General features: G+C 41.3%; 3 protein-coding genes across 5 annotated transcripts in view; 2 read left to right on the plus strand and 1 right to left on the minus strand.

The window, feature by feature from the left end:
* Positions 1–451: 451 nt before the first annotated feature.
* On the plus strand, positions 452–4,909 carry LOC116841038 (exocyst complex component 5). 2 transcript variants are annotated; one of them, XM_032808536.1, is made up of 7 exons: positions 452–684; positions 757–848; positions 1,091–1,534; positions 2,291–2,868; positions 3,117–3,605; positions 3,847–4,354; positions 4,435–4,909. In XM_032808536.1, the coding sequence occupies exons 2-7, from the start codon at positions 816–818 to the stop codon at positions 4,531–4,533; spliced, it is 2,151 nt and encodes a 716-aa protein (XP_032664427.1). In that variant the 5' UTR covers positions 452–684; positions 757–815; the 3' UTR covers positions 4,534–4,909. The 2 variants fall into 2 exon arrangements, with proteins under 2 accessions (XP_032664427.1, XP_032664426.1); XM_032808535.1 differs by having other exon boundaries at positions 452–848.
* A 90-nt stretch (positions 4,910–4,999) lies between these two features.
* On the minus strand, positions 5,000–8,853 carry LOC116841039 (protein arginine N-methyltransferase 1). 2 transcript variants are annotated; one of them, XM_032808539.1, is made up of 2 exons: positions 8,697–8,853; positions 5,000–6,589 (listed from the first exon to the last, which is right to left on the minus strand). In XM_032808539.1, the coding sequence occupies exons 1-2, from the start codon at positions 8,763–8,765 to the stop codon at positions 5,510–5,512; spliced, it is 1,149 nt and encodes a 382-aa protein (XP_032664430.1). In that variant the 5' UTR covers positions 8,766–8,853; the 3' UTR covers positions 5,000–5,509. The 2 variants fall into 2 exon arrangements, with proteins under 2 accessions (XP_032664430.1, XP_032664431.1); XM_032808540.1 differs by lacking the exon at positions 8,697–8,853 and adding an exon at positions 8,144–8,423.
* Positions 8,854–12,253: 3,400 nt separating this feature from the next.
* The window catches only part of LOC116841118 (AT-rich interactive domain-containing protein 4A), a 13,224-nt gene continuing 12,591 nt past the window's right edge, over positions 12,254–12,886 (plus strand). Inside the window, exon 1 of the mRNA XM_032808675.1 lies at positions 12,254–12,825. Within this exon, the coding sequence (XP_032664566.1) occupies positions 12,820–12,825 (6 nt within the window). The 5' untranslated portion in view covers positions 12,254–12,819. The remainder of the gene's footprint in view (positions 12,826–12,886) is intronic.

A 12,886-nucleotide genomic window follows, 5' to 3' on the forward strand; every position in this document is an offset into this window, starting at 1 on the left:
CATCACATACAAAATTCCATAAGAACTTAAAACGTAAGCGTAAAGAAATCGACCAATCCCAATCGAGCACTCGGCTCTTCGTAACCTCTCCATTATTACGAAGAGCCGAAAAGTTCTTACGGAATTTTGTGTGTGATGGCCTTTAGCTGCACCACTGAACTGGTGCAGTAAGAGAGAGACAAGTATATCTTGTCTCGCTCTAATGGCTTCTGTACACAAGACGCGTAATGCTTGCCGCGCGGCGAAAGTTCGCGCGACAGCCAATCAATATGCTGCTTTCCGTAATAACTTTCTAGCTCTTACGGAAAAACAACATATTGATTGGCTGTCGCGCGGACTTCCGCTGCGCGGCAAGCATTACGCGTCCTGTGTGCAGGAGCCATTCTTTTCAGCGGATTCCCTCTCAATTGGGGAACACGAATCAGGACTACTTTCGTTATATGGAGTACGACCTCCTTCTCTCTTACTTCATGGTTGATTCTAACGAACTTTTCATTTTTACTTCGAAGAAGTATGAATTGGTGGCTAGTTCAGTGATTTTTAATTTTCAAGTAGTATAGTTAAACGACGGATCAGACGAACTTCTCATCCTTCAGTAACATGACCGAGAATCTGGTCGTGTAGAGTTCGTCTGTACCTTTCAACGAAAAATAAAAGACCTTTCGACTTGACAATGAATTATTTGTACGATAAATAAATAAACAACATCAATAACAATGATCATCTCGATTTCGTAACACTTGTGCACCCTTCTAGATCGAGTGTGATTTAACCTCATTTTTACTTGCTGTTCGGCGAGCATAAACCACTTCAAAATGATGCAACAATACATGAAGGAGTTAGAACAGGTCTCAGTATTTCTTCTTTTCCACCAACTGACTCGCTTGCTTTATTACACAATTGTTGCTTGATCTGTCGTTTATACGAGCGTACCGAACGTCGATGACACCTGTCAAATAGTGAGCTGTCAAATGTGATGTTAGATTCGTGTGCGATCTGAATTTATAAGTAGTACTGTAGATAGATTTAATTTTATGTTGCAAAGTTTACGAATTGCTATTGTCATGAAGAAAATCTCTAACTTTTGCAGGATCCGTTTGATCCTGAAGAATTCGTCGAGCGACTGGCTTGGAGAACTGTCAACGATAATACGAAGGACAGAGGGAAAACCTTTTTTGATCCTGTCATCGTTCACGAGACTTTCTTGCAGGCTATCAAGGACCTACAGATACTGCAAGAACGGCAGCAAAAGAAGTGTGACAAGTTGGAAGCTGCACTGAAGGAGGAGGAGGCCAGGCATGCGTTTGAGATATTGGAACTGCAGGAGAGAAACAGACATTCCATCGATCTGTTTCATCAGTTGGACGAAAGAATCAATCTCGTCGCCACTAAAGTCTTGCATTTGGGTGACCAGTTAGAGAGCGTCAATACACCAAGAGCGAGAGCAGTGGAGGCTCAAAAACTGATGAGACACTTTTCAGAATTCCTGAGCCCTGGCCCATTGACTGATCCTATCTTCATAGATAAATCATCGGTGAGAATTGACGCGAATTTATCAAATTATAGAAAATAATAAAATAGTAATATAATAGAATAACGATAGAATAACAATAAAATATAATAATAATAGAAAATAAAACAAAAAATTGATAAATACTCCACTGATAAATAATCAAGTAAACTAAATAGGAGTCAATAAGAGCTTATGTACTGGCTTATTGATGTAATCACAATCGAAAACTTATAGACCTTTATTCTAAGGTCTATTCTTTGAGTATATTTCTAAATGTGACTTAAGATAAACCTTTAGATAGACTAGATACTTTTATTGATAAAAGAGAACTTATAAAATAAAAGCCATAATATCCAGTATTATATAAATGTGTGTATATTATATATATATATATATATATATATATAAAAGTTAAAATTACTTAATTTATTAATACATTAATGAAGTTAATGTGTTTTAAAATAAATAACTAGTTTAAGTTAACAGTTAAGTTATTTAAAACAGTTAACAGTCAACAGTTAATTTATTTAAAATTTAAACTATTCAAATTCGGTTAAAAAAGTTATTAAATTTTTCATTAATTTTTAACTGGATTACCCAACTCTGATTATATACTGCAAACTCCAGACATTTAGCTTCTGTTCCGGATCTTTTACTGGATATCATCAGTTTTCATGTATTATTGTACTAATAGATTCATGGACAGGCTCTTATTGATTTCTATTAACAGAAAGTAAGCAATTATTCTCTTTTAATAATCTTTTCATTACTTTTTAGTTGAACGACGCGGCGGATGTGATACAGAAACTCCATCTCATAGTGCAAGAACTGCCCTCCGAGAAGTTCGAGCATGCCAAGAAGAAGATCGGCGTCAAATACGACGAGATCGAGCGAAATTTAATCGAGGAATTTGTGAGAGCGCACAACAGAGAAGATGCGGCGCGCATGAGGGAATTGGCGGGCACCTTGGCCCATTTCAAAGGTTACTCCCAGTGCATTGACGCGTTTATTGAGCAGAGTCAGATGGGCTCGTTCGGCGGGAAAGACGTCTTTCAGGACGTCATACCTATGTGCACCAAGTACCACAAGCTCATGCAACAGGTGTTCACCAATCCTGAGCAAGTGATGGCGAAGTTCGTGCTCAATATCTATCACCTGCGCCTACAGAAGTACGCGGTAGCTAAGTTGGCCGATAAAACCGACTCCGACAAATACCTCAGGAACCTGTACGACCTGTACACACGTACGGTCAAGTTGTCCAACGACTTGAAGATCTTCAACATGGGCACCGATGATACGTACCTCGGCAAACTCACCAGGAACATCTTCCAGAAGTATCTGGACACCTACATCACGTAAGCTCGCGACAAATCGGATGGCACGTAGAAAAACGTAAACAGTGAAACTTAAACAATAAGCGAATTGGCCGATTACACTCGAATTATTGAGAGTTTGAAAGTATCACGTTGAAATTTTCGAGTGTGGTCGATTAATTCGTTTATTGCTTGAATCTTGTTACTTATGTTTCTCTGCGTCTTTATTTCGGATGTTGCGGATGACGCAGCTGGCCAATAATTTTGTACGTTACCGATCCTATTTTCAGTATCGAGACGAAAGCGTTTCGGGAGAAGTCGGCGGCGCTGCTCATCGAATACTACGAGTCCAAGAATCATCAGAAGAAGCAGCTGCAGACGGGCGGCTTTCAAGAGTTGCGCAGAGATTTGCAGGCCGTGCTGGGTGCAAGAACGAACATAAACATCGCTCAAATCGAAGACTATGGCGGCGAGACGTTTCTCTCAGAAGAGTTGGCGATCGCGATTCTACAGAGGAGTAAACTCGCCTTCCAGAGATGCCAATTGCTTTCACAACCGGTTGACGTGCCCGTGAACGCGCTCCAGATCTTGGAGATACTGCTGCAATATTTGATAAGCGAGCACGTGGACTACGCGCTGGAGTTGGGCCTACAAAGCGTGCCGATACCGGAGAGCAGGACTCAGCCGGAAATTCATTTCTTCAACGTGGTACATCAGTGCAACGCGATCGTTCGGCTCTTGGAGGAGCAGTTCAACGACAGCGTGTTGCCTCTCGTCCTGTGTGTTCCTTGTTCGCATACCATATTTTTACAGCAGACTTGGGGAAAATCACTTCTTAAAATTTACTTATTTTCGTTACTAATGAGAAAAATAACGGCATTACCAAATCGTTACTGAAGAAAAAGTAATTTGTAACAGTAACAGCGTTACAAGTAACTTCCTGATTCTGCTCTGTAACAACAGAAATTGATGAAATATGAGGCTATATTGCGCAACTTTCTTTCTCTCTTTCTTCAACAGGTCGACGCCTAAACACGCGGACTGCTTGTTAAAGAAAAAGGCGATATTGGAGCAGATCGATGTGAAGCTAGACACCGGCTTGGACAGAAGCATAAATGCCATTGTGGGCTGGGTGAAGATGTATCTGCAGAGTGAGCAACGGAAGACCGACTTCAAACCGGAGACCGACGTAGACACCGTGAACACGCCGGCCTGCTTGGTGGTGGTTCAGTACGTCAGCGGCATGATACGGTTGATACGAAATACACTGGACGGCAGACACTTGGACACTGCTCTGAAGGAGCTGGGCATTCGATTTCACAAAGTGATCTACGACCATCTGCAACAATTTCAATTCAATTCGGCCGGCGCGATGTGCGCGATATGCGACATGAACGAGTATCGCAAGTGCATCAAAGAGCTGGAGGTCGAGTTCGTCACGAATCTTTTCGATACTCTACACGCGTTGTGCAATCTGCTGTTGGTCAAGCCAGAGAACTTGAAGCAAGTCTGCACGGGAGATCAGTTGGTATGTTGTTGTTGTTGTTGCTCGATTTTGACTGTCTTCGAGGAATCTAGAGACGCATTTGTGATTCATTGTGATTGCAGATGACACTCGATCGTACCGTTCTACTGAATTTTATTCAATTGAGGACTGATTACAAGACACAGAAGTTAGCCAATTGCTTAAAGGGTTTAGCAACATGATGACGCATGCAACTCACATAAAGAAAGGATGCTCGAGATTCTACCGAAGTCCTTCGTGAATCAATGAGATCTCGCTACCGGAATCATTGAAAGAAAAAGAAAAAAATTGCCGTGAGACAATATTTGTGTATTTGCTTAGAAACGCGGCGGATTTCGTCGCCATCGGGAGAAACCCTCGTGCGTATTGTAAGATTTACACGCGAAACGCTTGCAGAAGAAGATTGCTTTCTCTTTCTTTCTTTCTCTGTATGTAAAAATTTGTTTGTTTGCTTGTTATGTCTTTTTTTTTCTCAACGAAAGTCGCAATATTGATGAGAAACACAGTGCATCAATAAATAAAAACTCACGCAATAAAAACGCCAAAATTGGACTGAAATTCTTGCATTTCTTCGAGCATCCTATGTAACATATAATGTACAAGCAAAATTCGATTAAAGTAAAAGCAAATAATTCTCAAGATGGAGAATTTTGGCGCACAATTACATTTTATTGATTACCAAATGTTAGTTACAATTATATCATTGTAAGTAATAATACCTTTTGCAGCATTAGGACGAGATTTCGCTAGGAGACGATCAAATCGATTTTTTTTCCTTCCCACAATCTCATTGGGTATGGTCAGTGTTGTGCGCGAAAATTCATTTCATTTTTTTTATTACAATATCTTGTCGACTGTTGGAATTTAGAATTATAAATACGACTAATTATTCCAGATTTGCAAGTTTATAGGAGAATCTCTATATAAAAAGTCGTCATTATACATTAAACGCCTAATTAGGAAGCATCTCATAGTTTCTAAAATTAAAGGTTCGCGTTGCTTTTCGATAGCTCGTACTATCAAGTGCCGTTGAGAGACACATGATCATTCCAGAATTCCACGGTAAGTAAGGGACTCAAGACTCCGGGTTTGATTAAATGATCTCATGAGCTATGAAAAATGGAGGGGGGAAGAGGACACGGCGATATCCGCTGAATATCAGCGCATACGGTAGGTATTGGTTTCGTGTACTTGGCACAGTTCCCCCTTAAAGTCCAACTCGATACTGAAGTCCAGATCTCTGTAATTTCTGGCATTCGGCCTCATCGAGAACACGCCGAAGATCTCCTCGCCTTTCTTCACCGTCATGTACTCGTCGAAATAAAAGACGGTCTGCTTCCAATGCGTGTACGGCACTTCCGGTGCGGTGCTGAAGCCAATGCGTTTGTGGCACTTGGTGAATTCGATGTTGAAGAACGTAACTAGGGCTTGCACGTAGTCGTTTCTGCGCACCTGGAGGGTGAACGGCGACGAGAACTCGAGGTCGGCCTTCGTCACGGTATAAAGATCGACTTCTTTGATTAGGCATGCATTTGTGACGACCTGTTTCGGGTCGACAACGTCCACTAACGGCTCGCTAATCGCTACTTTTCTTATGCTACTCATGTCGAACCCGTACACATCGTCCCACCAATTGATCTTCTCGTCCTTATATTGTCTGTCCTCAATTCCGCAGATAAAGAGTGTTGCTTTGTCAGGAAACAGCATACCGTCCTCGCGCAACCATTTGTCTCTGGCGAACAACACCGTATCTAGCATTGATTCATAGAACAAACAGTAACCCATCCATTCGGATATTATTATATCCACTTTCTCTATACCGTCGGGCAATGAAACCTCCTCGACTTTGCCTTTCAGTATCGTTATGACATTAGACAAGTTATTGGCTTCTACTATCTTTTCCGCGTACTCTACAATATTAGAGCACTCGATACCGATGACTCTAGCTGCACCGGCCTTAGCTGCGAACATAGAGAGGATTCCGGTACCGCAGCCGATGTCAAGAACAGTTTTTCCTTTGAAAAGATGTTTGTTGTGATACATTGAGTTGCGGTAGGTTACGGTGCGTACTTCGTCTTTCAGCATTTCTTCATGTATCCCATAATGAGCATAAGAATCAAAATAGTAGTCTCTTGAAGTCATATCGTCAACTGATATGGACTCCCTGCAGGATGAACCGCTGACTTCCTTATTTACGGTAGTAGGCTCCGCTATGTCCATAGATTCCATTTTGGATTCCTGCAAAATATTTATTCTCACAAATATGGCTTGGCAAATCTTCCAACACTTATGTCGGTTTCTACCAACGTCAATTGAACTTTAATCTGAGTTTAGACTTTGTCTAAATTTTTAGTTCAAATTCAGATTAAAGTTTAATCGACATTGGTAAGAACAAACATTAGACTTGATCTCACAACTTGTCTTAATCAGAGTTTAACTCATCAAAAACTTATCCAGACAAATTTGTATAGTCACATAATGGATATGCACAAAGAAACTAACCAATTATGATGTAAGATACTCTTTTATTACAAAGATCATCATGAGATGATTCTTTTATGCAAAATACGGTAATGCAAGTTTGTTTGAATGGCTTTTAACAAGTAAAACTAAGTTGAAGTTGTGAAATCGAGTCATTTCTTTGTGTGAAACAACAACTGAATTTCAATTATGGAATTATAGCAGCAGATTCAAAATTGTTAAACAATAGTGATATATTTACAACAAAGAAAATTTTAAACTGTATACAATATATATTGAAATAAAATCACATGTAGTGTCATAACGGTTGATAATTTATCAAAAATTTAATCAATAATTATCTAAGGTTTTCGAGTATTTAATGAACTATGAGAAAACTGTTTTCCTATATACATTATTTTTAGCTTGTAACAATTATTCATTTAATCTTTGAACGATAAGGTGAAATCAACCATTCAGTATATATTTTTCAATGTAATCCATTAAACTGTGTTTGTGCCAGTCAAATATATTGAAAAAATATTTTAAATGTTATTTAAATTTTAAAATATTTTATATATATATATATATATATATATATAGCATGAAAATATTTTCATACAGTGTGTACGTATATATATATATATATATATATATATATATATATATATATATATATATATATAAAATTTATTCTCATTAAATTGCTGTTTACTTAACCCAATGCAAATTTTAATATATATAAAAAAACTAATCTAAAAAAATGTTGGAGTAATATATGACCCCACCTTGTCGTTTAAGGATCAACATTAAAACAGTGGAATCGCGATGCTCGGAATTTGAGGTAGTATGAATTTTGCAAAGCCTTTTAAAAAAACGCCTAAAAGAACGTCTGAAGAAGCAGGACGTCTATCAGATGTTTCTCTTCTAATGCTCGCGGAGATGCCCCAAGCACGAACTCATTGTTCTCACTTAGCTTTGTACTCAGCACGTTCTAACCTCATATGAGGATCTGTTTTCTATCGCTGAACCAATGTACACTTGCGGCACTTAAAAGGAAACAGATATACGATTGAGACTCAGTGGAAGAAAGAGAGAAAAGGAAGAGACCAGTGCAGCCAGTTCAGCAATGGAAAACGAACTTATGAGCACATTGCCATGGAAATCCAACAAAGAAACTTCGAAGGACCGCGACGATGGCTCAAAGAAAATCGAGCAAACAACCGTTATGCACAACATGTCCGAAGAGAAATTCAGTTGAAAGAATCACTTGATAAACTACGATATAACGCGCGATGCCAGCACGATTCCACGATTACGATAGAAGTTTACAATTTTGTTCATGAGTGCGAGCGAGAAAAGATGCCCAACGAGGTCCGCACACACCGGTGACGAGAATCAACGCGCGCACACGTGCCCGCCAAAACGATGGCGTCCCTCTCTAGCGATCGAATTAACCTCGAGTCGATATTCGTACGCGCTATATTGCTCTATCGCTGTATCGTCTTCTCCCTCTATCTCTCTCTCTCTCTCTCTTTCTCGTTGTCGCTCGCTCGCGACGGTTCCGGCCAAATTTTTTGCGCACAACGTTCAAGAGTGATTCGCTTGGCGTCTAACATCCGCGTTATGCAATTCACGACGCGAGAAGCCGCGACGCGCCGTTCCTCGCCGTGTCCGCCAGATCGCGAGTTTCGCTTTCGCGCGAGGCGAGACTAGGCGAGGGAGGGTTGTATATTGGTGACAAACGGACATTCCTGACTAGCGTTGCGAGGCTCGACGGCGCGCGCGGCCATCCGTAGATATCGTATCGAGACGCGTCAACGTTGACCCGCCCGAGACCGTCCTGTTCGCCGTCCCGTCAACCGGCCGAGCCGTAAAAACTCACCGAATTCTCCATGCCGCACACGCGATTCTGGTTCATTTCTACCGGCACTTCATTACTCGTAGTCGCCATTTTGTCCTGCGTCACAGCAGACGACCGGAGTCATCGGGGCCGTTGCTATAGCGCGGGAATATATGGGCGATTCTCAATGCGACATGTCGCTCGGTTAGAAATCTCTTCGCGCCTTCTCACATGCGCACTCTTCGCGCATGCGAATTTTTATTTGCAACTTTACGGGCCGTACATATGTAAACCTGTGCTGGGATTCTGTAACTCGTTATTGGAGTTAACGACAATTTCGTTATCGTTGCGCTTTTCTACGGTATACATAAAGCTGCGCAACGATAACGAAATTCCAATAACGAATTACAGAATCCCAGCATTGGGGCCCTATTCCGTAACCACTTACCGACAATTGTCGAATCGGTAGACGTCATTGCGCAGCTTTTTTATACCATAGAAAAGATGTCTTTGCCTCTGTGCCACCAACACAATAGGAAGTTTTTGCAAACATACGGTATAGATACGGTAAACGCTAAAATGACGTCATCGAGTCAAAAGACCAAACTACGCATGCGCATCGGTCACCTTAACGTTATTCAGATAACGTGCGAACGTTATTTTTGAAAAATAGAGTTTACGAGTAAACGCCGACGTTATGGCTACCAAAATGAAATCTAAACGGTTGAGATTCACAAGTCAAGATGATCTTATACTTTTAAGGGAGATTATGGCCGATATTTATAGTCAGATCTTATATTTAAATCATCTTAAGTACTGTCTTAAGATATCATGAACCAATCACAGAGCCGTATTCGCATCTTAAGACATTACTTCTTGAAATAAATTAATGGCACATGAAGCCCGTATCAGACTACCGACTGCACCGGCCGACCCGACTGCCGACTACGACTGCCGATTCTCAATGGACCAATCACAGTGAGGTGCTGACTCGGTGATTAGTCCATTGAGAGTCGGCAGTCGTAGTTGGCAGTCGGGTCGGCCTGTGCAGTCGGTAGTCTGATACGGGCTTTATGCTTGTTTCGTGCTGGATTGCTTGCTGGATGGAAATACTCTATTCTGATTGGTCCGTCTTCAAAAATGCATCAATCAGAACAGAGTATTTCTATCCAGCAAGCAATCTAGTATGAATACAAGCATCGTGTGCCGCTGTTTTAAGATTCGACTATGAATACCGGCCATAGGCCAGTATTCATAGTCTGATCTTATATTTAAGATCATCTTAAGTACTGTGTTAAGATGTCATAAACCAATCACAGAGCTGTATTCGTATCTTAAGACATTACTTAAGACAGTCTTGAAATAAGATTCGACTATGAATATCGGTCATAGACCAAGCATTCCTATACTTCTGCTGTAGCAGCGGTGAAGCCGGAAGTTGGCAGTTTAAAACAGAGTGAGAAAGTTGATTTGCCCCTAGTGCTTTCTTATTCTATCGTATAGAAAGAATATGGCTGCTGTCAAGTTGTCAAGTGCTATATATAATGCAAATAAAATTAAAAGAATAAAACCGTATATTTCACTTATCTCGATATAAATTGATATTTATAATATTTTATGCCGTGTATAAATAATTACAGCAATTAATCTTATCCTGTTCTCATTTTACTGTCACATGAAAAAGGTTAGGTTGCTATAACAGGATACAGTTCTTGGATAATGGCTCCTGCACATAGGACGCGGTAATTCTTGCCGCGCGGCAGAAGTTCGCGCGACAGCCAATCAATATGCTGCTTTCCGTAATAACCTTCTAGCTCTTATGGAAAAACAACATACTGATTGGTTGTCGCGTGGACTTCCGCCGCGCGGCAAGCATTACCGCGTCCTATGTGCAGAAGCCATAAGGTTTAGTGCTGTAAATAGTTTCATTTAGTGCTGTAAGTTCATTCAGAGCTACAAATGGATCAATTACATTGCTTTGTTTAATGTTTTAAAGTATTTGCAGTGTTAAATGGGCCTTCTTTCTTAACAATCAATAAGATAGAATGAGAAAGTACTAGGGGCAAATTAACTTTCTCACTCTGTTTTAAACTGCCAACTTTCGGCTTCATTTTGCGGACAGAATACTTGGTCTATGTATATACGTCATTGAAGGATTTACATCGCGTCCGCTGTCTGATGTACAACGTCCGATATCCAATAAAAGAATAGCTTTCCAATGGAGAATTGAATTTTCTATTAGAAAACTGTTCTTCTATTGGATATCGACGTCGTACGTGGGACATCGACGCGGTGTGAATCCTCCATTATATTTAAAACAGCTTAAGTTTAGTTTTAAAACTTTAGATGCTTTGTAGCCAATGAAATCATCAGTAGATCATCTAAAGATGAACTTAAGACGGTTTTAAATATAAGATCCGACTATGAACCGGCCATAGTATAGATAATATGAACTGTAGATTTTCAGTATTAGCGGTGAATATCGGAACACAGCCTATATCGGAAAAATGATCGATAATGGGCGCGTTCAGCGAATAAAGCGCTCAGTGAGCAATCAGCGATTATTGGCTCTTACTGTTAGATCCTTAAATCTAGACCAATTACATTGACGAATTACTCAACTGTTGTGTAACTGTTGGGTGCTGAACGCACCCAATGCGCCCATTCAGTATTACAATCGCTCACTGAGCGTTCAGTGAGCTCTTACATCCTATTGGCGTATTCTTTTAGATCTCAAAATATATACCAATCAAATGTAAGAGCTCATTGAGCGCTCAGTGAGCGGTAGTACTGAATGCGCCCATTGGCTGCATTCAGCAGACTCAACAGTTGCACAACAGTTGAGTAATTTGTCAATGTAATTGGTCTAGATTTAGGGATCTAATAGCAAGAACCAATAATCGTTGATTGCTCACTGAGCGCTTTTTTTACTGAATGCGCCCATTGTCATCCTTCTTCAATTACCTCCAGACCTTTCGGGATTCCTTTGCCAGTACGAAAATTTGTCTAGGGCTGACGGTCTTTAATAATACTTTGTTTGTGCTCGTACACAGAAAGGTTGTTCGTCATTTTTCAAGCGAGTTTGTAAACTCATAAAATTTTATTCAAATACACTCACGTCACATTTAGGCTGCGTTCGGAAACGTTACCCAAGTGTACCCGTTGCATTGGAGTGAGCGAAATACAAGAGTGAAATAAAAAGAAAGAGAGAGTACTCGAGTGACGTTTCCGAACGCAGCCATACTGTAGAATATCGAGTAAAATTTCTTCAAAAAAGACATTTTAGAATGCAACTCTAATCTCCAATTTCTCTAGTCTATAATCCTAGGCCCGTATTATAGTCGTTACTTGAACTTGTGCTATATGAAATATTTAGATCTGAATTTAGAATCAAATGGAAACTTTTCATTTGAATAATAAAAATAAAATATGCAACATCACATTTGCGATCGCGACTTAGCTGAAGAACTCACGTTTAGCTGTAAATTGAAAAGCAAAATATGCACGTCTTCTTCGCACAGATATGACATAGGCGCCCACTCGCGGTACTACCGACATACGTCCCTGCGAAGTGGTGCTGCGTAGTCGAAGCGGCGCGTCGTGCGGCACCGGATTACTCCGCGTGTGTGCCTCGCACGTCGCAAGTCTCGTGTGCGTTCGTGCGCCGAAAATCCGCCGTTATCATACCTTCAGACGCGCCTGATACCGTCCCGTTTTGCTTGATTCTGTCGATCGACTCTGACGGGCTCCTCGAGGCGGCTCGAACGCGGTGCACGAGCGGCGGCGTCTCGTAGTTTCCGCGCCTAGAAAGTTCCCTCGAGAGCGTACGTTTTCGCGACGGCGCAAGGATCGCCGCCGTCCAATGAGAAGACCGGCCTGGGCTCTGACAAGCGTCGCAGCAGGGAGGTGGAGGAGATGGGCAGGGAACCGAATCTCGTACGCATACGTCGCGTCGCCGCGGTGGAGGTGGAATCGTGTTGCTCTCTTGAAGGGGTAAGGCTCACTTTTGCGTTACGTCGTACTGCTCCCGCGCGCCAATTCCATCGCGAGTGAGACGTCGAGATGTGAGGACGCCGTGCTGTGTATGCGTTTACCATTTTGACCGTGTGCACGCGAGTCCATCATCGAGTGAATACACCTCGTAACACCGTGGATCTCTTGGAAGATGCTGGTGAGTGTGCAAACAACGGCGGGAGTGATAATGAAACGGCGATGCGTGCGGCTGGCTGGCG

Source organism: Odontomachus brunneus, unplaced genomic scaffold (assembly GCF_010583005.1).
Source record: "Odontomachus brunneus isolate Ranch 3 - 2012 unplaced genomic scaffold, Obru_v1 Obru_scaffold_013, whole genome shotgun sequence".
Taxonomy (NCBI): Eukaryota; Metazoa; Arthropoda; class Insecta; order Hymenoptera; family Formicidae; genus Odontomachus; species Odontomachus brunneus.